This window comes from Pseudorasbora parva, chromosome 6 (assembly GCF_024679245.1).
Source record: "Pseudorasbora parva isolate DD20220531a chromosome 6, ASM2467924v1, whole genome shotgun sequence".
Lineage (NCBI taxonomy): Eukaryota > Metazoa > Chordata > Actinopteri > Cypriniformes > Gobionidae > Pseudorasbora > Pseudorasbora parva.
This window is the reverse complement of record NC_090177.1, coordinates 24,128,737-24,153,643: the sequence shown is the minus strand read 5'-3', so window position 1 is coordinate 24,153,643 and position 24,907 is coordinate 24,128,737. Positions and strand designations below refer to the sequence as shown.

The 24,907-nt window shown below is 36.8% G+C and overlaps 2 protein-coding genes across 7 annotated transcripts in view; one reads left to right on the top strand and one right to left on the bottom strand.

Moving 5' to 3' along the window:
• The window catches only part of kcnab2b (potassium voltage-gated channel subfamily A regulatory beta subunit 2b), a 92,501-nt gene extending 85,603 nt beyond the window's left edge, over positions 1 to 6,898 (top strand). For all 4 annotated transcript variants that reach the window (XM_067446362.1, XM_067446364.1, XM_067446360.1 and 1 more), the window contains 2 exons: positions 2,135 to 2,223; positions 4,049 to 6,898. In XM_067446362.1, coding sequence (XP_067302463.1) covers positions 2,135 to 2,223; positions 4,049 to 4,138 — 179 coding nt within the window. In that variant the 3' untranslated portion in view covers positions 4,139 to 6,898. The remainder of the gene's footprint in view (positions 1 to 2,134; positions 2,224 to 4,048) is intronic.
• Positions 6,899 to 7,160: 262 nt separating this feature from the next.
• Positions 7,161 to 24,907, bottom strand: part of megf6a (multiple EGF-like-domains 6a) — an 87,229-nt gene continuing 69,482 nt past the window's right edge. For all 3 annotated transcript variants that reach the window (XM_067446357.1, XM_067446358.1, XM_067446359.1), the window contains 20 exons: positions 24,067 to 24,192; positions 22,926 to 23,057; positions 22,619 to 22,747; positions 19,930 to 20,061; positions 19,720 to 19,848; positions 19,505 to 19,633; positions 19,121 to 19,249; positions 17,840 to 17,968; positions 16,497 to 16,625; positions 15,624 to 15,752; positions 15,412 to 15,540; positions 15,194 to 15,325; positions 13,220 to 13,348; positions 12,992 to 13,120; positions 12,785 to 12,913; positions 11,554 to 11,682; positions 11,325 to 11,453; positions 8,810 to 8,938; positions 8,598 to 8,726; positions 7,161 to 8,390 (listed from right to left, as the gene is read on the bottom strand). In XM_067446357.1, the coding sequence (XP_067302458.1) occupies positions 8,335 to 8,390; positions 8,598 to 8,726; positions 8,810 to 8,938; positions 11,325 to 11,453; positions 11,554 to 11,682; positions 12,785 to 12,913; positions 12,992 to 13,120; positions 13,220 to 13,348; positions 15,194 to 15,325; positions 15,412 to 15,540; positions 15,624 to 15,752; positions 16,497 to 16,625; positions 17,840 to 17,968; positions 19,121 to 19,249; positions 19,505 to 19,633; positions 19,720 to 19,848; positions 19,930 to 20,061; positions 22,619 to 22,747; positions 22,926 to 23,057; positions 24,067 to 24,192 (2,513 nt within the window). In that variant the 3' untranslated portion in view covers positions 7,161 to 8,334. The remainder of the gene's footprint in view (positions 8,391 to 8,597; positions 8,727 to 8,809; positions 8,939 to 11,324; positions 11,454 to 11,553; positions 11,683 to 12,784; positions 12,914 to 12,991; positions 13,121 to 13,219; positions 13,349 to 15,193; positions 15,326 to 15,411; positions 15,541 to 15,623; positions 15,753 to 16,496; positions 16,626 to 17,839; positions 17,969 to 19,120; positions 19,250 to 19,504; positions 19,634 to 19,719; positions 19,849 to 19,929; positions 20,062 to 22,618; positions 22,748 to 22,925; positions 23,058 to 24,066; positions 24,193 to 24,907) is intronic.

Here is a 24,907-nt window from a genome sequence, read left to right as displayed (position 1 = left end):
AATACCCGCTGCAAAGTGTGTTTGAAGTCTGAACGGAACCGCGCTAGGCGCTATACTCATTTAAAGCTGCGCTGACACGAATGCAGCGCGAGCTCACACACGGGCCAATCTCGTGACAGACACGATACACAGCGCTGGTGATCCAGTGAGAGACCGTTTAAATCAACACACCATTGCTACTGTGATCTAGTGGAAGCGGTCGGCGCACAATTCTGTTATAAACCACAGATATCAGATCAAACAGAGCTGAGCGAAGGTCAGGGGTTTCAGTCACAAATCACCAACATTCACCATGATTTACTGTAAAACCACATGGATTTAATGTTGTTGTTGTCATTATTTATCTCAGGATTCGTACAACCTTTTGAGATCGAAATTCAAGCACTTTCCAATGGTTTTCAAGAGCTTCACACTTATTTCCAGCACTTCAAAGCTCTAAATATCCGATTGTAATGTTATTTTTAATGTGATGGTTTGTAAAACTAAAAGTTTAAAGGGGTCTTGTGAAAGAAATAGTGGAATGTTTTTTTTAGTTTATTTTTTTTAAATGTGTAATCCATTTTGTAGCATTTTTATTTTAAAAAAGATATGAAATGCCCACCACTATAACCAGCAGAAGAGCACTTATTGATTTATTAGCGATTTCCACTCCCTAATGTATGGAGAAAAGTACGAAGTCACAGTCTCAGGAAAAACTAAACTTTTCTTCAAATTGTGACTAAATTACAGTAAAGTAAAGAGCTCCTTTAATAATCACTGAAGCTGTCGATCAGTTCAGTGTGAGACTATTGAAAAACAATGCTAATCTATATTTGATAAGAGCATAACATTTAAATTTTCCCTATACTTTTTTTGCACATTACTGTTGTAAATAAAAGTTAATTTTATCTGCATATCAATTCATAAACCTTTGATATGTATACTGTATATTGCAAAAGATAAATAAATGGTGCCCATTTATACTGTGGAATAGTCGGGGGTTATTCACATGCTGAAAGTTTTGCACCCCAGGTGAAACTTCTACCAAGCCGCAAATATTTAATTTTACCTAAACAAAATAAAGTTAAAACTTGTTTTGAACAATTTCTTTGTCATCTGCAGATTGATTTTAAGTAGGAGGGGGAAAAAATCGTTTTAAATCGTAAATCGAATTTTTAGTGAAAAAATCAGGGATTTTTTTGGGGGGCCATATCGCCCAGCCCTACTGGTGTCTATAAAAGCTTTTCTTTGACTAACAAGGAAGTTTTCAGCTCTGAATCTAACAGGATGTTCTTATATTACGATGACATTTTATATATCAAAAGCTTAAGGGAAATTCATGACCCCTTTAAGCATATAAAACAATCAGCTGATGACTAATAGCTATGATTAATCGAAGCAGAAACGGCATAGATCATTGCAACATTTAAGATTTTGTTTTGCCTGTGTAGCTTCAGGTTTTGTTGCTTGTATTCCACACTAATCATTTGTACGTAACTTAACCTTATTTAATAGAGCTGTACAGGTCAGAGGAACAGCAGGGGTTCAGTAGGTTAGTGCTGGCTGATAACTATATACAGACCAGATATGTATTGGCGCTTGATGTGATTTTTCTTGTATTCATTGTGTCTGTTCCTGTGGTGTCATATGCGATGTTGCTTTCTGCAATCTGTGACTGTTTAGTTAAAACTTTAGAGTTAATATTACGCTTATTTTACTTCTATAATTGTACTTGTGTCTGAGTTTAAAAGGACATTCAACAGTAAAATGTTGGAAAGAAATACAATAAGTGAGTTTAATAGTTAGAGCCTAAAACAAGCTTCTCCTTCTTGTCTCTTGTTTAAAATAGAACGCACCTGCTACTGTGGTACGGTTTGTTCAAGCTTAATGCCCACACGTTAGCAGTAGCACAGTCAAGTACACCTACTTCTGGCTTTCTTCTGTTCAGTGTTCTGACATTATTGGTTATATAAAAAGCACACAAGGCCTGAATTGCTTTCTACTCTCCTTAGAGAAGCCAGTATCTAGGTTTAGCTCTGTTACCCGAGGCCAGATTTCTGGTTGAGCTTTGGAAAGGCTTTCACATTTACGGAATTACAGTACTAGAATCTTACCGATGACTGTTTTGAGTGTCTGTGCTTTGGTCTGCCTCTAGCGTGGTGTCTGAGGAATGAGGGGGTGAGCTGTGTGCTGCTGGGGGCTTCCAGCACTGATCAGCTGATGGAGAACATAGGAGCCATTCAGGTGAGACACTGACAACAGGATACTTACAGAACAGAAACACAGTAGATTAAAGATGCTGCGTTTTTTTGCAAACAACAAATGGCACAAGAACCATGTGACATAACAATCTGGCGTAAAATGAGCGTTACATCATTTTGAAACCCTCTACAGCTTTATATTTTTTAATGAATGAGATTTCAATATTCACACTAGCCATTATGAAATATTACACTATATAAATGAAATGTATGCAAATATATAATTTATTATATAATTACAATGCAAAAAAGGACATTTCAGAGCTATTTTACTTACCTAAGTCAGAAACTGTTAAACACTTCCACCCAGGGACTAAAACTATTCAATCACCAAATTTCTGTGTATTAACTTGCACAGATTATTGTTCACCCTAAGACCTAATGTTTGCTAACAGTAAAAAAGGTCAATTTTGATTTCATGAGGTCTTTAAAGGGATAGTTTTTATTTTATCTAAAATGCTTGCCCCCAGTGTATCCAACATGTAGGTGTGTGTGTTTCTTCAGTAGAACACAAATTAAGATTTTTAACTCCAACCGTTGCTGTGTGTAGGTCATATAATCATGTCAATGGGTAACAGTTCTATGAGAGCAAAAAAAAAAACATGCTTGGACAACATGCACCAAGAGCCCTGTGGCTCATGACAACACATTGATATCTTAAGACACAAAATGATCAGTTTGTGTGAGAAATCGAGCCGTATTTATATAATTTTTTACCTCAAATACAACACTATATCCAACAGTCTGGAACGTGCTTCACTTCCGGTAAGGTCAATATACACGCTCTGGCGTCGTATACGTATAAAGACATCACTTCCGGTATACACAATCTGGCGTAATTTACAGCAACGCCAGAAGTGAATCTTAAACACGACACCAGAGCGTGTATATTTACCTTCTTTACCGGGAAGTGAAGCGCGTTCCAGGCTATTGGATATAGCGTTCTATTTGAGGTTAAAAAAAAAATATATATATATATATAAATACATTTCTCACACAAAATGATCGTTTTGTGTCTTAAGATATCAATGTGTCGTCATGAGCCACAGGGCTCTTTGTGCATGTTGTCTAAGCATGTTTTTTTTTTTTTTACTCTCATAGAATTGTTACCCATTCACATGATTATATGACCTACACACAGCAACGCTGTGTTAAAAATCTTAATTTGTGTTCTACTGAAGAAACAAACACACCTACATGTTGGATGCATGATAAACATAACATTTTCATTTTTAGGTGAAATACTTTTAAAGTGAGCTACTCGTTTAGGCCAGTTTAAATATTCAAGCTCAAGAAGACGCAAAGGGGAACTCCATTTACCTCTGTGTGGAAAGTTTTCTGTGCACAAACTTTTGAAATGTGTGCCTAAAAATCTGCTTCTAAGACAACATATGAATACTAATTTGTCAAAATACCAAAATTGTCAAAATACCCATCTTGGCAAGAATCTTTGTAAACATAGTCACTTATGTCTTAACTGAACGTAAACAGTTGAGAAATAAAATGTGTGTGTGAGTGTGTTTATTGGATCTGTGCATTCTAAAGAATCTAAAAATCAAGTGTTTAGGAATATTTTTGATAATTATTTTATTTGATAGTCTTAATATGCAGTCTTAACAAGTCTTAATATCTTAATTTTTAAACATTAAACCATCAAGCTTTTATTTTGGAGTAAAACTGCTTCTCTTTTGTTTATACAGTTCATACATGCTTTTCATAAATGTAAAAGATAACACAAACATATTGAGTAGTTTTTTTTTTTGTTATTAATAAATGAAAACACAAGCTTCAATCCAACATTCTTTCAGGTTCTTCCAAAATTATCATCATCAATTATACATGAAGTGGACAGTATCCTAGGCAACAAGCCCTACAGTAAAAAGGACTACCGGTCCTAAAAGGAAGGTCAGCGACACTGTGTCGACCTGCTTCTTTCTGAGCTTTGACTGAATTAAACACTGGCACATGGGACCAGCACCGTCACAGGTCCTGCAGGAGACGCCAACTCGCACACTACATGGAGTCTGCCGACATTAGCCTGAGAGGAGGGCAAGAACCGCACAGGCAGAAGGGAAGCATGCTCACGTACTCAATAAGCAGAACGAGGCTCCAACCACCAAAAAAGATCAAGCGCACTGGCTATAGCTTCCTCCTCCCCTTTGTCCACATGTAGGCCTAAACACTAAGAAGTGCAGTATTAGGGATCCAGAATTTGTACTTATTATAGAAATGCATGAGATCCATTGGCCAGTGCTTTTTTTCTACATTTTGGAAAACAAATACATTTGCATAACCTTACAGGAAGTAATACATCTAATGAAGTACTAGTGATTACATGACAGAAGATTCTAAATAAGGCATTTGATTTTACTCATCTCTAGTTTTATATGGAAACATCACTGAATTGATAGCCAATAGTGATTGTTTACAAGACCTCATACTACAAGCTATATCGTTTCTTTTTTTTCTTCTTTTTTTAAGCCGTTATAGAGTTATATATAATACTGTAGGTAAACGAACTTTCGTTTTGGGTTGTGAGACTGTCAGAAATATCAATCAAAAACAGGCCTCAACAAATGTGCAATAACTGAGTGTTCATAACCCATCGTTCTTTTTACTTGACAAGCTTTTCTAGAAAACAAATGTCCTAGTACAGTGTAGACAGTAGTTGAGTGCTGGTGTGTGTGCTTATTTGTCACAGCTTCATCTAGCTAAAACCAAAGAAATGTATGTTTCCTCAACCTATACGTTTGATCACGTGACTATTGTTTTAAAATGTTATTTGGTAGCCTACTCATCGTGTCATCTGTACTCAGTGTTTGCCTTAATGGTGTGTATTTCGAATCTTTGTCGATGATTGTGGAAATCTCTGTTCCTATTTAGTTTTTTATTTTAACAGATCAACTAAACTATTACTAGAAACATTTTGAGCACACTGTATTTTTTTTTTCTTTTCTTCTGTCAGTCTGAATTCACTAGACTGTAAAAATTATTTTTATTATTTTTTTTGCATAAATGTGTTTTTGTTGTTATTTAATAGTTCTATGCATATTTGACCTTTTCATGTTAAATTTTTGTTCACCTGCTGTATGCCCTATATGTGTAGAATGCGTCTTACTAACTCCCGTTTGTTTTGAGCCAATGGCGCCCTCTACTGGCCAGGAGTACATCACTCCACATTATACGTAAAATTTACATTATCAGAGAGAGAGAGAGAGAGAGAGAGAGAGAGAGAGAGAGAGAAAACATTAAAAAGAAAATCAGTAGCGTACAAAAATCTTCTCTTCCTAGTGTAATTTATTAGACTTTATATTACTGAACATTATTGCAACATTTTCAATTAGCCTATTCAGGACAGTGTTAATTTAATACATGCCCTTTCAGTAGGCTACTGCTAAATATTTAGTGTTGCAAACCATTTATTTAGCATGTTTCATCTAGTGTATGCTATGGCATTTTAAATCCATCGGTGGTAAGTGGTGAGAATACGTTGCTGAGGGTGACACTAATGCTGTAATTCGTATATTAACTTATAATAATATAAATGCCTAAATGAATTCATGTCATATCAAGGCAGTTCAAAATATTGACACTCATTCCAATATGAATGGACTTTTTTTACTAATGTATGTATCATCATCTTCAAAGGCTGCATGTACATATAATGATTTTTAATAATGGCCTATATTTTAGTGTAGAACAATGCTTATGCTTGGCTGTATGAAAGTGTTGACCTCTAGTTGGAATGTAATGCAGCTTATAAGGGTTTTGATTGTTGATTGAGCTACATTGAGTCATAGGAGCGGAAATGTAGAGTCGAACATGGCTACTGTTAAACAAGAAAAAGCAGAGAGATTATTATTACTATCTGTAAGGCTTTTTGAAGTAGCACTTTAACCAAAGAAGGCAACAGGCTTTGATAGAAGTGGAAGCATTGCTTCAGTTGCCAATTAGCCGAGGGTCATTGTAAATGTCCTTATATTTGTCAATTGTATGTTGAGTGAGGCTGCATCCATCATATGAAATGTTAGTGGTACGTTCCGGTTCACAGTATGTTTTGCATGTTTCGCTCTCGCTCAGGAAGCCATAACTAGTTGTTGTCAGTAATTAGATGGTAAAATCACACTACATGTACCAGTCTTTGAATGAGAAATTGTTGGTGTACAAAATTACACCAGGTCAGGCTAATATTTAATAGTTTTTTTTTTTTCCCCAACAAGAGTTGGTTGTTGTAGAAAGAGCCCAAACTGAATACCTGCTGTAAAATTATTTGAAAAAATATTGTCAATAGAAGTAACTGTAAATGTACAGGAACTGTAACTGTATGTACAGGAAATCTGAAATGTTTTGAAGCTTATTTGATATCAATATATTGTTTCTTTTGGTATAACCTAATATTCAGACAATTAATATGACCATTACTGTTAAATAAGTTATGGTGATCTCTGTAGATACATAATGGAATGATACATAATGGAATTTGATAACATGTATATAATCTGATGCTATATATATATATATATTATACTGGTTTTAATGACCATTATCACATTTGCCTTCAATTATTTTTTCATTGGCAATTATTGCTGATCATTGTGCTTGAAGAAAACATGTACAGCTTCAAACAACTGAAAATAAATAATTGTAAAATTCTTGAATTTAGTCTTTGCATTTTGTGTAAAGGCCACAATTATTTATTGGTTAAATATGTCAAAATGTGTACTACGTTTGAGCCCTATAACAGGATTTCATGACAATTATTTTAATTAAAAAAAAAAAACGTAATTTGTTCTGAAAACATCAAAAAGCATAAAGACCAGACCAAGTTCAATGCATGTTTTTTCAAGTCTAATTAACTATAATTCAGTGATGCACAAATTGCAAAATAATGCCAACACAAAGAATAATGCACAACAAGAGCAACATATAAAAATGGTTTAATCGTGAATGTTTTTTTTAAGCTTCCAGAAATTCAACCATTACAAAAGAAAGAAAAAGCATGGACCATGTTTGCAGAAAACAGAAGAATTTAAGTGCTATCTTTGGCCCTGATTTAGCTGCAGAAATATGGAAATATACATTTTATTTGTGTTTGTATAGTCTGCATTAAGAAGGTAATTCACACTTTACAAATGCACATGGTGTAGTTATGTATATGGTACTATATAAAAATAAATCTAGCAAAAAACTTACAAGGATGAAACAGCTTCAGTATAACATAAATCATAGTGATGATCAAGTTTACAGTACAGTTTTCACATAAAAAAATACCTTTTACATTCATACAGCATATGTACACAGTAAAAAAATGACTCCAGTTTCATATTTTTATATGATTTTTAAAAATTCAACATTTTGTATATAGACAATATATGCAAAAACCCAAGTATTATACACCGTAGTAACATATTCACTCAATCTTGTGCAAAATTCTACCTAAATTCTTTAAGAAATTACTTAAATTCATTAAAAATTCATTATGAATGATGTAAGAACAATAACATGCGTTTGTAAGTATCTTACAACAGTTGCAAAATGTTTTTACTCAAGACAAAATGTTAAATGGACATCAAACCATTTAATGAGGGAAAATGAATGATGACAGAAGTTTCATTTTGGACTGCGCTATCCCTTTAAGGCCTTTGCTTACATAATGGTTATCAACGTATCCTGTATTTTAGTGGTGTTAGTGGCACTGGGATTTGGTGAACCAAATGTCTTGATTAACTAACTAAGTCTTTTAGAAGCTCCATCTCCCTGAGAAGAACAGATGCTGAAAAAACTCTTCAAAAAAATGGTTGAATTTGTCCTCATCCAGGAGCAGGAGGAGCTTTAATATGACAAGTCTTCTCCTTCATGTTGGACTTCTTGTCCACTTTTCCATGAGAAAGTTTTTAATTTATTAACTAATGGAAGTCTCTATCTCAACTGCCACATGAGTGTGTCCTTGTCAGAGTCATCTGATTGTTTGGCTGCCATTTTTTTGGTCTAAGATCTTTAAAAAAACAAAAACAAATGCTACACCGCCGGTCAGGTTACAGTCAGTGACGCTGTCCAAGTCCGTTACTGAACAAGGTAAGAAACCGTGACCCTGCTATACTGACGAGTCAGTCCTCTTGTTTCTGCTAGTACTCTGACTTGATGTGAGCCCTGTTATTAACAAAAAATAATATAGGACATTTATTTTCTGAGATTACTGTTAAAGGTGCAGTGTGTAGTATTTATGAGGATCTATTGACAGAAATGCAATATAATATACATAACTATATCTTCAGTGGTTTATAAAGATGCCGCAAAATAATTCACACACTGCACCTTTAAAGTGAAGGTTATGTGAATGATCAATAGTGAAATTACCCTCTTGACAGCTTGGTCCGACCCAACTGTTCAGACAGGTGCAGCGTCCATTGCGTGGATTGCACTGGCCTCCGTTGTGACATTCACATCTCTCTGAGCAGTCAGGTCCAAACCGGTTTACTCCACAGTCTGATGTGAATTCAGAAATAAATATTTGACTGAATGACTGAAAAAAAGTCAAATTTGGTGAAGAAATATGGTGGAAGGCTCACCTATATCACAGCGAGATCCCGTTTTCCCAGGTGGACACAAACACCTGCCACTGACAGGGTCACATGGTGTGTCTCCATCACAGTCACATTTGTGGACACAATTAGGCCCAAATTGTCCTGCCTCGCACTCTGAAACATACACAAACAGTATGAAAAATAGTATTCTTTTACAATAAGGTTTTAATTTGTAAACATTAAAGAGTTAGTTCACAAAAAAAAAAAAAAAAAGATCTGTCATTAAAGGTGCACTATGCAGCTTTCGTCCACTGGAGGGCGCCTATTCAAAACAAATCATAGTTTGCTGACGCAAAGTGAGAGCGCAGCATCTTGGGAGATGTGGTCTTCTCATCACAGCCGGTGGAAAATAGGACTCGGGCAGAAATCACGTTTATGCATATGGTTATTAACGTTACTGTATTGTGAAGCAGAGCAGGACCGAGTGTTATGGACCTGAGCACAGCTGCTGGAGCGATTGTTAAACAAATACCCGCCTCGCGAATACCGGGACTTTTATTATGATGGGACGGGACACATTCGCCGGGCGCCTGCACAGATCCGCTCTTCCGGTTATGATTTTGAGGTAATGTAGCACTGTTTATCATATTAGATACATTTAAGTGTGTACAAAACGATGTTATGACTTTACTCCGTGCGTTCACTTGATCACACTGCTAAGAGTAAAGCCCTCCTGCCAAATAAAAGCCGAAACCGAGGGTAACGCAGATATGACGCAATAGACAGGCGACTCCCTCAAATGCAATGCTGAAATGTCCCGGTCCTTAGTTAAAACAGCAATTTTCTCACAATTTACAAATAGTTGAAAACATTTGGGATATTGTAGGTACTCAACTGAACAAAATATATAACACCGGCCTAGTGGTTTTTGGATATTTTACTGCAAAAATACTACATAGTGCACCTTTAATTACTCGTTCCAAACCTGTGAGACCTTTGTTCATCTTTAGATATTTTTGATGAAATCCGAGAGCTCTCTGACCCCTCCATAGACAGCTATTTATTGAACACTTTCAAGGGCTAGAAAGGTAGAAAACGTATCATTAAAATAGTCCATGTGACTCCAGTGGTTCAACCTTAAATTTTATGAAGCGTCAAGAATACTTTTTGTGTGCAAATAAAAAAAATAGATCTTTATTCAACAATTTCTTCTAGCCTGTGTCAGACTTTTTCTCTGTTGAAGTATAGTGTAACCAGTGCAGCACGTCCAGATCTGTAGTCCAGGCTTACCATTGGCTGACGCTTTTTATGTGAGCAAGGAAGGGAAGCGCTGCACTGTTTACACTACATCAACAGCATACGAGTCTGACACAGGCATGAAGAAATTGTTGAATAAAGTAGTTTTTATTTAGTTCGCTTCATAAAATGAAGGTCGAACCACTGGAGTCACATGGACTATTTGAACAATGTCTTTACTACTTTTCTGGGGCTTGAAGGTGTTATTTATATAGCTGTCTATGGAGGGCAGAGAGCTCTGGGATTTCATCAAAAATATCTTCATTTGTGTTCCAAAGATGAATGAAGGGCTTACAGGTTTGGAACGACATGAGGGTGAGGAATTAATGGCAGAATTTTCATTTTTGAGAGAACTAACCCATTAACTACATGAGTGAACATGAACTAACAATGAAAATACTTATACAGCATTAATTAATATAGTTAATATTGTTTATATCAACATTTACTAATCTGTAACATGTAGTTAATGGCTCTGGTAAACCCTACATTATGGTGACAAAATGTCCCCACAAATATGCCAATGTTGGCGATCCTTGCCAAAAAAAAGATGTCAATCCTTGTCGGGTCATTTGTTGGTCCATATGAGGAAAACAGCTTATAAATCATACTTAATGATATTTTAATGTAAAAATGCACAGTTATGTCTATGCAAGTCCCCAAATACATGGAAACCCAACATATGTTTCATACCGTCATTCATACCATTCGTTTCCAAAAAATATATAAATATATGCAGTGAATAAGCATATCAGAATGATTTCTGAATGATTATGTGATACTGAAGACTGGTAGCCTGACGTGGTCATACTCAATTCTAGTCAGAATATGAGTCTGAAACTGCTCCATTGGGCTGTGATTATGGGGTGTGTTTCAACCGAACCAGGAAAGACATCAATTGGATAGACCTATACAACCAATCAGAGCAATGAAGCGACGCATTACGTTTGTTGTCAAATGTCTACAGAACTCAACTGCACTGTGTTGCCAAGTCTGCGTTTTTTTCCGCGGATTGTTTTCCATGTCCGTGGGTTGAAGTGACTGTTAAGTGATATATTATGGTCTATACCCATGAATGTGAATTTTAGCAGGCAATGATGCAGAAAGTTCAGCTTTAACAGGAATAAAATTACATTTTAAAATATATTTAAATAAATAAAAAAATAGCATACAAGAATGGAAAATGTGGTTATGGGGGAAATGACTGAAAACCCCCCCTTGGGGAAAAAAACCCTAAAAATATTATTGAAGCGCTCCTCTGCACCTCTATTACAGCGGAGTCCTTTAAAACCTGAGGGACAGAGGCAGCGGCCCGTTCCAGGGTCACAAGGTGCATTGGCACGGCAGTCACACAGAAGCTGGCAGCGATGACCATGGAAACCAACAGGGCATGCTTTTGATTAAAAAAAAGAAATCACAATTAAGAATCATCACAAAACTGACTTAAATACAGGATACAAAATTAGATAGAAAAAGATCCTATGTTTCCTCACCATGTTCACAGAGATGCCCATAGTATCCAGGAGGACAGTGACACTCGCCTGTCACTCTGTCACAAGTGCCGTTATTTTGACAGTCACACATTTCCCTGCAGTCAGGGCCATATCTCCCTCTGGGACACTCTGATCAACACAACAACAGTTTTTTTTTTTTAATAACTGAATCATTTAATATCCATTTTACTTGACTATACACTGCATGTTGTGATACCTAAATTCATGTATATGTAAAATTTATCAAATTTCTATAACTTATATATTATTTTAGATTTTATTTAGATTTTCATAGTCGCTGAATATGGTAACACTTTTTATACTTATTAAATGCTCCATTTATACTTATTTATTATAAGTATTACTATTCTATAAATAGTTATAAAGACAGTATTGCATTATAAAAACAGTTATATTTATATAATTTTTATAATTACTTAAGTCATGCATTTTTTTTGTAAATGTTCATAATCATCATCATTATGCACTGATTTATGAATGATCATATATAACATAGTTCCAATTAGTTATCAATTGTGTCTTTTAATGGCTAATATTTACATTAGAAGTCATGAATGGTCATTTTGATTTGTTAACATCTACAGTTTTTCCCCATAATTTTATTAAATCTTACAAATAAACAAAATGTATAATGAGCAGATTTTCATAAAATTGCATCCTGTTTTCACTTTACTTAAAGTCATCACTTATGCATTTATAGAGGTTAGTAACTGTATTATTACATATAAATATGAAATATAAGTATTTATAAGACCATGTATGGAATATATTAACTATATATATAAATATATTAAGATGAAATCTGAATTACTAAAAGTAATTATAACCATAATATAATAACATTATAGCAATACAGGCTGCATCTTTAGAAATACATTCATGGAGCCATATGACTGACAAATCAATAACTATAAATCAGTGTATAATGGATTATATGCATGCACAGTAAAAAAAAGCAAATGCATAACTTGTAAGTAATAAAATAAAATAAATGTAACTATAACTGTTCTTTTAATGCAGTATAGATCTTAATGAGTCTTTAAGTATATTTATAGAATAGTAATACTTATAAATAAGAATAAATTGAGCTATAACTCTTTATAATGTTGCCAAAATAATTAGCTTATCGGTATTGGCTAGATTTTTTATATTGGTGCATCCTTAGACATGATTTTAAATATTGATATATTAATTTTAAATATGTGCTGACCTATATTACATCTGTTTCCTGTCCAGCCCAACCCACAGGTGCAGTTTCCTGTAACAGCGTCACACACTCCTCCATTACTGCAGTTACAGCGCTGAGTACAGTCTTCTCCAAACCAGCCCTTAGCACAGCCTGAGACACAATCACATCAGCTTATTTCACACACACTCAATCCCTCCACCGTCAGTTTTAGCAGAAATACTGTCAGACCTTTCCCACAGTCTTCCCCTCGCTGGCCAGCTTTGCACACACATCTGCCTGTGACCGGATCGCTCTTGGCCCCTTCCCCGCACAAAGCCACTCGTGCACAGTCTTGCCCGTAACGGCCTGATGGACAGGCTTTAGAGAGAGAACCGTCTGTTAGTGATTACGCTCTTCTTACACATTCTTAAATCTTAAAAATGAACAATGAATGAAAATTGTAGAATTCTGACTAACTGATATTGCAGTTTGGTCCAATGTATCCTGCTGGGCAGGTGCAGGTGCCAGTGCTGGTCTTGCACACTCCGTTATTCAGACACCGGCACTCCTTTTCACAGTTGGGACCATAACGCCCCACCTCACACTCTAAAACAACAATGAAGCATCAATTATACAATTTCCTTCGTGCAACAATGACAACTATGATCTTTTAAACGCCATAGAATGCGTTTCTTCAACAAAGGGCATTTTAGACACTAATGGCAATTACAAACATTTTTTGAATAAAATGACAATTACAGATTGCTTGGAAATTACATACTGTATCCATCTCATATTCAAACTCAAGCATGTTCCAATAATGCCGTCTCCACGTTAAACAAGTGCACTAACTTAAAGGGTTAGTTCACCCCAAAATGAAATGTATGTCATTAACGAACCCTAATGTCGTTCCACACCCGTAAGACCTCCGTTCATCTTCAGAACAGTTTAAGATATTTTATATTTAGTCCGAGAGCGTATCTAAGTGTATGCTTTACTCTTACGATTTTGTTTTCAGTCCTCAAATAAAGATTTGAATGATTATGAATCAGCATATTGATTCATGATTCATTTCGCGTGTCAAGCTGTTGAAATCACATGACATTGGCGATCTGAATCATGAATCGATTTGCTGATTCATAACCGTTTGAATCTTTTATTTGAGGACTTAAAAACAAAACCGGAAGCGACAATGCTGAATAAAGTCGTAGTTTTTTGTTATTTTTGGACCAAAATGTATTTTCGATGCTTCAAGAGATTCTAACTAACTAACTGATGTCATATGGAATACTTTGATGATGTTTTTATTCCCATTCTGGACATGGACAGTATAGTGTGCATACACTTAGATACGCTGTCAGACTAAATATAAAATATCCAAAATTGAAAATGTAATGTTTATCTGCTAAACCCCAGGGCATCCAAGGGTGACTTTGTTTCTTCAGTAGAACACAAATGAAGACTTTTAACTCAAAATGTTGTTGTCTTTCAGTCGAAAGTCAAGACACTAAACGATTGGTTTATGCGAGAAACTGAACAGTATTTTTTAATTTATTTTTTACCTCTAATATAACCCTATGTCCAACAGCCTTCAGCGAGCGATCACTTCCGGTGAGTGAGGACAATGTACGCGATCTGTCGAAGAGATATCGATCGTTTCGTGTTTTGAGACATCAATGTGTCGTCACGAGCCGCAGGGTTTAATATGGATTTGTCTGTGCATGTTTTTTTTTTTACTCTAATAGATTTTGTTACCATTGACATGCATTGTACAACTGACAGACTGCAACGGTTGGAGTTAAAATGTGTGTTCTACTAAAGAAACAAAGTCATCTATGTCTTGGATGCCCTGGGGGTAAGCAGATAAACATCACATTTTCATTTTTGGGTGAACTATCCCTTTAAGACACTTGATAAAAGATTATAAAGAGTCAGTTGTAATGGCAACGCTGCAACAACTGAAGGACAATTGTAAATTGTGAAAAATATATTTCAATTATATTTCAGGATGAAAGTCTGGGACAAATCTATATCTTTAAAGCATAGTAACAAAAAATAAATGAATGCATGCACAAAGTTTTTTAATATAACCTAAAAATAAAAACAAGTTTAAATCTGTTAGTTTCAATACAACATTAACATCAATATATAATAATGATGATATAATAATGTCTGTATAGAAATACATAAAAGCATATTTGGCATGTCTGGTGTATTCATAAATTAATAACTTTTTTTCTATGCAGCCATAATGTCAGATGTTGAATCCTTTTTGTTCATCTCGTTCCTTTTAAAGGTTGTTTAACCTTTAAAAGGTTTTCGCAGACTGAACATGCTGAATCTTAATGTCTGCGGATGTGCTGTAATCTGACTGTCGCCGCTGGTCTGCATCTGCCGGTGCAGAGTGAATTGGCCATAAAATGAATGAAGGTGACATCATGAAGGGCGTACCTGCATCACACTTGTCGCCATGGTATCCTGGAGCACAGTAGCACACACCAGTGACGGGGTGACAGAGCTGATTAACCTCAGAGCACTGGCACACCTGATTACAGTTCAGTCCAAACGTACCTGACTGACACACTGCAGAGCACAGCAAAACCAGACAGATCAGTGTCTCACTCATGTGCTGTCAAAGACATTTCAAAGATCCATGGAAAATCACTCACTTCGCTCGCAGCCGTTACCAGTAAAACCAGGTGGGCAGCCACACTCCCCGGTCACATGGTTACAGGAAGTGCCGCGAGGACAGTGGCATCGTTGAGCACATCGCTTCCCATATGAACCAGGTAAACAAACTGAAAGAGCACAAATGCGTTACGATGGGTCTGCCAGCAGGGGGCAATCTGACAGAAAAATTACTGGCATTGGGGAAAATTACTTTTCTCGCAGTGCCACCCTCTCCAGCCTTGTGGACACATGCAGATGCCAGTGACGTGATGACATGGGGCGTTATGATCACACCAGCAGTGCTCCTTGCAGCCTGGACCATATAAACCTGGAGTACATGCTGATAAAAACACAGAATGGGAATAAATGTAGGGGAGAGCAGGGGCGAAAGTACCATTTTTCAGAAAAACGTAATTTTAAAAGAAAATGTTTTAGACAGAGATATATATTTGCTCTGGTCAATAACTCACAAGTGTGGTCTATCAATAGCAGGTGGTATTTTGTACAAATGCAGAACGACTACAGTATAATTTCACTTTGAACATGCAGATTGTTACTTTTGACCCCATCAGTTGGGACGAAAGTAACACACAGGTGGGTCAAAAGTAACAGAACAATATAAGCTAGAGTGTTTTGTGTTACTCTTGTTTTTATTAAACATACATGACTATGACCTTGTCAATATGTAACTGCAAACATTTTGTAGCTACTTTATCTTTGCAAAAAAAATATTAAATTACATTTTCATTTTAAATTTTAAGTTTAATCAAATGTTTCAAATATAATCTGACAATACAAACTTGTAGGTTTAGAAAAAAAAAATGTCTTCAACAATGTGAACAATATGAAAATTAAATTAGCATATGCCATATATATATATCCATCAAAGGTTGAGTGCTGAACGTGCTGTCATAGCTTGGAATGCAAACGTAGTCAGGGCTCTGAGAAAATCGCTCTGTTACTTTCGTCCCGCGTAACTTTCGCCCCAGTTCTCCCCTATATTATGTCTTGTAAATGTACATTTTTCATCTTCCTTATGGCCAACAATATAAGATCCCAGTGAGGAACTATGACGTTTTTTTACCCGTCTCACAGCGTGTGCCCATCCATCCTGCTGGACAGGAGCACCTGCCACTCTGTCGGTCACACACGCCACCATTCTCACACTCGCATTTATGTTGACACTCGATGCCAAAGTGTCCCAAAGCACATTCTGAAAGCATAAAAACAAACAGAATGTTAAAAAAATCTGGCAAGATAGAAAATGTCATGGTTTATTGCACACTCAGTGTTGCCAGATTGGGCTGACGATTTCCAGCCCAAAAGCTCACTAAAACCCGCCCAATCATAGAAAAGAAAACACTCAAAATTTGAACTAATAAAATAATGCAATAGCCTATAATTGTATCGCCATGTCAGTCAAGATTAATTATCACCATTTTATTTCCTTAAAACAAAATAATGATGACAAAAATAAACAAATAATACATTTCCCAGGAAAACAGATCAAAACAAAATCAAAGCAAATACATTCTAAAATGACCAAGTGGAAACTGTCAAAAGCATGAAATTAACCGATGATGATACATGTAGGCTATCATTTTAAAATGTCAAAGGTAAGAATAAACTAATTTATGTGCAAAAAGTGCCCAATATAAGTGATTGGAATAAACAACGTAATTAGCAGGCATTACACACACATTATTGCACGAACACCACAGCCAAAATGTGTCATTTACTGATACATACTGTATGATAATCCTACAACCAAAAAATGAACAAGAATGCATTTATCTGTGTGCATTTATCTTCTTTAGACAGAACTACAGTAACATTATGTATGTTATAGGACATAACACAGAACAAATTGATTAATCATTTATTCAAACCTCTTTCAGCAGCTGTGGGGATGAGTAGAACGCAGTCTCGGTTTAAAAGGTGCATGTCCTGATCAGGACAGTGTGCATATGATGGACAGGACTCATACAGTATATTTGAGTCATTCAACTGTGCATTTTGAAAGTTGGTTCACTAATCTCTCCCACTCAGTAATGTATATTTATGTCACTTTTGCATAGTGATCACTTGAATATCCAGCTAAAACCTGCCATGAATTAACGCATCTCCATTGGCTGAACGTTGGCGACGCCAACACCTGGCAGCTGACTCTATGCTGGGCCTGTGTGTGTCATGATGACTGATTTTATGGAGTACATGCACATTTGAGTTTGTTATTAACCCATTAGACTATACAATTTAGATGTTTGAAAACCGCCAAACTGACCAAAAACCAGCCCACATTTTGTCCACCCGCCCAAACCCATTTTTACTCGCACAATCAAATTCAAAACCGCCCAATTGGGCAACACTGTTATTTGAATGAAATGCTACTTTTATACAGTAAAATGTTTTACATTTTTGTCTTACCCAGTTCACAAGCCACTCCAGTCCATCCACTAAGACATGTGCAGTGCCCATTGATTCGGTCACATGACCCTCCATTCTGGCACAGGCAGTGCTGGTGACAGCCCACACCATAGAAGCCAGCTGGGCACTCTGAGAACAGAAGGCACACACACAAAAAATGCATTCTTACCTACAATTTGTGTAATAAAAACAAAGCTCTCCTCTTTCATGTAAACATTCAGTTGAGCATGATTCTGGAATGAGAGCTGTCAAATAATTTAAAATTAATTTAATTATTAATGGAATGCTAATTACATACATTTCATTATATATAATAATAATAAAATGTAATTTTTATTATTTTATTTTTCTAGGTCTATCAACTTGATACTTAGAATTAGTAAAAATCTGTACAAATAATTGTACAAAAATAGAATTTTACTTGTATAATAGTTACATAATATATAGAGAGAGCCAGATGGAGCTCAATGGAATAAAAAAGATTTCTAAAAATTCCAAAACTTGAATACAGTATCTTAAATGTGTTCATTGTATAACACTGAAAAAAAGCCAAAGAAAAACAAAATCTATACATTATATTACTGTTCCTCTTATTCAATTATTATAAAAACATTTTGACCACATATAATATCATAAATAATTGCATATATTAATATATTTGTGTATTTATCAAATATTTTAGATCAACATATTTTATTAAAAATAATAATAATGCTTTCCCCCAATATCTTGCACCATTAGCACATTTTTTAAATGTTGAATTAAGCTTAACAATTAAGTTTTAGAGCCCTGGAATTTCAATCTTTTGTGCTTTATCTAAAAGTGTATATAAAGAAGCCAGGGCCGGTCCAGACCAATTTGCTGCCCTTCTTGTATCCCAGCCAATTCCACCACTGATCATCACTGACTCACACAGGAACTGTGTGCCTTGATTTTCTTATAATAAATTATGACACTTTTTTATGTTATTGCCATGAATTAAACAAAAATGTAGATCATCTTTAGAGTGAATTTTACATAAAATATTGCTATTATAAATAAACCCAAATATAAAAACAACAAATGTAGAGTTAAACCATTTTAAAAAAGTGACACGTTTGGGAGACCCCAAACACCCTGAGCGTACACCTTATGCGATCAGCGCATACGGTTTAAAGTAAAAAATAACTGATGTGAACACTGGGGAAGATTGATGCGTTGGGCCCCCCGGTGAGTGGGGTAATTAAGCAATGTCGTTGTTTTTGGGGGGGTTTGTGAAGACAGTTCAAATAAATGCATCACCTTGTTCACAGCTGCTCCCTGTCCATCCTGCTCCACACTCACATCGCCCATCAGCAGGGTCACAGGTGGCATTATTGAGGCAGTTACAGGTTTGATTGCAGCCATAGCCATAGGTGCCAGCTTCACATGCTACAGCAAGACAAACATAATCAATAAAACTATAGCCTACATCCTGAAACAAAATGCCACCAGGATTCCACATCAAAGGCAGAGCTGTAGCCTGAAGTCACACATCAGGATGAGGCATGCAAAGTGTGCCGATCCGCTGACACAAACTCAGAGCATCTGTTTTATTGCTTACACAAAAGAGAGAGGGAAGGCTTTGAACATGCTTCTTGTTACCATTCATTGTCATGGGATGTTGACTGCAGAAAAATGACTCACTGGTGTTGCAGAGGGGCCCAACCCAGCCCGATGGACACTGGCAGTCTCCGGTCATGGGGCGACAACGGCCACCATTCAAGCACTGGCACTTCTGCTGGCACTCAAAACCGTGAAAGCCCTCAGGACATGCTGTTGAAGATACACATATACACTCAAACAGGTTAAACGGACTAGTTTTAAAAATATGTAGCACATAGCCAGCCATTTTTTCCTACATTTTTCACAGTACGTTCCAATCCAGCCTGGTAAACAAGTACAGGCACCGCTCACATGCTCGCACGCTGCTTCATTCTCACACTGGCATCTGTGGCGGCAGCCCTGGCCGAAGAAACCCTGGGAACACTCTAGAAAGTGCAACAAAAACATCAGAAAATGCTTGATTTATGTTCCCTGAAGGACATGCCTGTACCAATGTTTGCTCATACTTTGATCACAGCGTGGTCCCATGTAGCCTGCATCACAATGGCACTGCCCAGTCACAGGGTCACAGCTGCCCACGCTGCTCCTGCAGTCACACTGGTTGGCACAGTTCGGCCCCCAGCGTCCCGGCTCACAAGCTGCCACAGAATATACATGCCCCATTACATCAAATAATTAATTCCCACTCTGCCACTATGAGATGATCACATTACGAGTTTGAGTAAAGTCAAGGGACCAGATTTATTAAATCAGTCAACTAACTCGTTTACTTTAGGTTTTCCTGGCAGTCGTTTTTGCAACAAACTGCATGTAGTGAATCCATTGAGGGCAAGGATCATTTATGCGAAGAAACCTAATGCAGGTGAATGTAATGGCTTGGCTGGAGTGTATAGTGAGAGAGTAAATAGGGCAAAAGCTGGTTGTTCACTTGTTCAAAAATATTTAAATGCTGACCATATTCATCATATTCTATCAAAATCTTTTCTCATCTACACTGAAATAAGTATGTGGCCATCCAACTGGATGTGATGTAATTCCTATTAAAATTCAGGCTGAATTATAGGTAATGAGGTCTTGAATAAGGAAGCAAGTGCAAAGAACAGGGCATTATCTGAGAAATTCTGGAGATCATGGAGCTTCATTTTAAATATGCTCAAGGTGTTTACATAACAGATACATAGATATAGATAGATTTAAAACCCGTATAGATACAATCTCGATTCCAAAAAAGTTGGGGGACTGTACAAATTGTGAATAAAAACAGAATGCAATGATGTGGAAGTTTTAAATTTCAATATTTTATTCAGAATTCAACATAGATGACATCAAATGTTTAAACTGAGAAAATGTATAATTTTATGGGGAAAATAAGTTGATTTTAAATTCCATGGCATCAACAAATCTTAAAAAAGTTGGGACAAGGCCATGTTTACCACTGTGTGGCATCCTGTCTTCTTTTTATACCAGTCTGCAAACGTCTGGGGACTGAGAAGAGTTGCTCAAGTTTAGGAATAGGAATGTTGTCCCAAGCTTGTCTAATACAGGCTTCTAGTTGCTCAACTGTCTTAGGTCTTCTTTGTCGCATCTTCCTCTTTATGATGCGCCAAATGTTTTCTATGGGTGAAAGATTTGGACTGCAGGCTGGCCATTTCAGTACCCGGATCCTTCTTCTATGCAGCCATGATGTTGTAATTGATGCAGTATGTGGTTTGGCATTGTCATGTTGGAAAGTTCTTCCATGAAAGAGACGACGTCTGGATGGGAGCATATGTTGTTTTAGAACTTGTATATACCTTTCAGCATTGATGGTCCCTTTCCAGATGTGTAAGCTGCCCATGCCACACAAACTCATTTAACCCCAATACCATCAGAGATGCAGGCTTCTGAACTGAGCGCTGATGACAACTTGGGTTATCCTTGTCCTCTTTAGTCCAGATGACATGACGTTCCAGTTTTCCTAAAATAACTTTTCCGAAAAGAAATGTTTTATTTGTCGGAACTCAGAACAGTTTTTCACTTTTCCACAGTCCATTTTAAATCAGCCTTGGCCCAGAGAAAACGCCTGCGCTTCTGGATCATGTTTAGATATGGCTTCTTTTTTGACCTATAGAGTTTTACCTGGTAACGGCGACGGTGGATTGTGTTCACCAACAATGTTTTCTGGAAGTATTCCTGAGCCCATGTTGTGATTTCCATTACAGCAGCATTCCTGTATGTGATGCAGTGTGGTCTAAGGGCCTGAAGATCACAGCTCAAATGGTTTTCTGGCCTTGACCCTTACATACAGAGATTGTTTCAGATTCTCTGAATCTTTGGATGATATTATGCACTGTAGATGATGATAACTTCAAACTCTTTGCAATTCTTCTCTGGGAAACTCTTTTCTGATATTGCTCCACTATTTTTCGCCGCAGCATTGGGGAATTGGTGATCCTCTGCCCATCTTGACTTCTGAGAGACACTGCCACTCTGAGAGGCTTTTTTATACCCAGTCATGTTGTCAATTGACCTAATAAGTTGCAAATTGGTCATCCAGCTGTTCTTTATATGTACATTTAACTTTTCAGGTCTCTTATTGCTACCTGTCCAAACTTTTTTAGAATGTGTAGCTCTCATGAAATCCAAAATGAGCCAATATTTGGCATGGCATTTCAAAATGTCCCACTTTCAATATGTCATCTATATTCTAGTGTGAATAAAATATAAGTTTATGAGATGCGTAAATTATTGCCTTCCTTTTTTATTCACAATTTGTACAGTGTCCCAACTGTTCTGGAATCGGGTTTGTACATAACAGAACTATGCTGACTAGTCTACTAAGTCTATTTCAAACACAATACAGCCTGAAAAAAAGAGTAGGGTGTAGTGGCATCTGTAGCAATGCATGAAGGACTGGATGTTGTTATTTTATGGGGCATGAAGAGGCAAGACTGGGCAGTTGCCATAATGTGACCAGCAAAGGTCAGCTGATCCTGTAGGACAGCTTAGTCTTATGTTGCACTGGGAGGTGATGACAGAGGAGAGACAAATCTTGTAAAAGCTGAGCCTGAAGCGATTTGCAGAAGGACTAGACGTCAGGGAGGCTGTCTGACATCCATATGAAAAGACCCCTAAATGGCTGTCTCATATTTAGTATGGTCTCATTTACTGTACTGTATTTACTGCCTTATCTGTGACTTTAAAGTGTGACCTTACCTTTTGCACAGTTGGGCCCTGTCCAGCCATCTTTACAAACACAGAGACCCGTCACGTGGTGGCAATGCCCACTGTTTTCACAGGAACAGCGCAACTGGCAGCTGAGGCCAAAGTATCCAGCTGGGCAGACTGATTAAAAAAATGCAAAATTTGTCAGCCTGTGAATTATATCATCGATCAATTTCATCGATCTGGCATTCGAAAAACAGAAATACAAATGTAACAACAATCTCACGAGAGATGTCTGGTATAAAACAGAGGTTCGATGATGAATTAATATTATTTAAGTTAAAGATGAAAATTTTACCATTCCGACAGAGATTTCCCACGTATCCCGGCAGGCAAATGCAGGTGCCATTTTGGCGATCACACACTCCACCATTATCACAGGAAGGACACAACTCTGCACATCCCAGTCCCCAACGGCCCTCTTCACACTCTAAACATAAAAAAAGGGATTAAAGAGACAGTTGAAGGGATGGTCCACCCAAAGATTCTGACATCATTTTATCGCATGTTTTCCAAACTTATATTACATATATAAAGACACATTTCTCTAAATATCTTATTTTATGTTCCACAGTAAAAAGAAAGTCATAAAGTTGAGGAAATAACATGATGGGTGAATAAATGATGGCTGAATCCGTAGATGTAATGTTTTTTATACTGTATAAAATGTATATTCTGTCCCCTTACACTAACCCTGCCCCTAAACCTACCAATTACACAAAACGTTCTGCATTAAAAATAAAAAACTTATTCTGTATGATTTTTTTAAGCTTGTTTCCTCATGAGGACCTCAATTTAGGTACCCACAGTGACACAAGTCTCAATGAGTATATGTGGATTCAGGTGAAAGTCCCCACCGGGATAGAAAAGGATGAACACACATACTCAGCTGGAAGCCACTTAACTGTTCATTAACAGCTAATCGTTGTTTCTGGCTTGTTAACTAGCTCTGTAGCATGGCTTCTGTCCTCTCTTTCTGCAGTGTGTCTCATGATGTCCTTGTTTTATTTAAGAGAGAACTCCTCTAACGGATTGGCCCGGGAGGAGGGATATATTACCAGAGTTATGTCTGTGATCTTTGGCTCAGCAAAATGTGGCTAATAATAGACCTCCAAAAATGCCACAATTTCTCCCCTCTAACTACCTCATCCACTCCAAAACAGAACAGAATGAAAAGTCATTAATGGCTGAACAATTTTCAGCTCTCTTAAACGTGTAAAGCGAGGAGAGAAAGCTGAGGTCAGCTTGTTTATTACGGTTCAAAAATGATGTAAAATTATGATTCCAGATAAATTTGCGGTAAGTTCATAAGTGCGATAAGTGATGGTTCACTTGCAAACTCACTCTTAACCATTTGATAGTATTAAATTACTCTCTGTCTTTGGTTTATTTTTATTTTATTTTTTTACTTTACAGCACTTCCGTACTGTTTTTCCTACCTTCCTCACAGTGTTCCCCTGTCTGCCCAGCGGGACAGTGACACTGCCCCGTCACTGAGTCACATTGAGCTCCATTACAGGCACACAACTGTGAGCATCCAACTCCAAACTGTCCCACAGGGCACTCTGTCAAAGATAAAAGACTGTTAACAGTGTAAATTACTCTTTATGCTGCTTTTTTGTCTGATCTCCTTTCTTTTAGAGGGGTATTTGGATGATAAATGTTATATATTTATATTTTTACAAAATTATGATTTTAGGGTTACAATTAAATGTGCACAATGTAGTATGTTAGTCAAATATCCAAAAACCACTAGGCCAGTGTTAAATATTTTGTTCAGTGGAGTTCTTACAATATCTTAAATGTTTCCAACTATTTGTAAATTGTGAGAAAATTGCTGTTTTAACCAAGGAGCTGGGAAATCTGAGCACAGCGTCTGAGGGAGTCGCCTGTCAATTGCGTCATATCTGCGTTATCCTCCTCAGTTTCAGGTTTTATTTGGCAGAAGTGCTTTTCTCTTAGCACTGTGAACAAGTGTCACAGCAGCTGCTGAGAGAACACCCACAGTAACTTTATAACATCATTTTCAACCATAGACTGTAAAATGTATCTAATATTATAAACAGAGCTGGGTTACCTCATTCTCATAACCGGGAAAGCAGAACTAGTCCTGTCCTGTCATAATAAAAGTCCCATTGCTTGTGAGACAAGTGTTTGCGTAACAATCGCTCCAGCGGCCTTGCTCAGCTCCTTAACACTCTGAGTTTTTCCTGCTCTGCTTCATACTACAGTAACGTTTATAACCGCATCCATCAACATGATTTCTGCCCGAGTCCTATT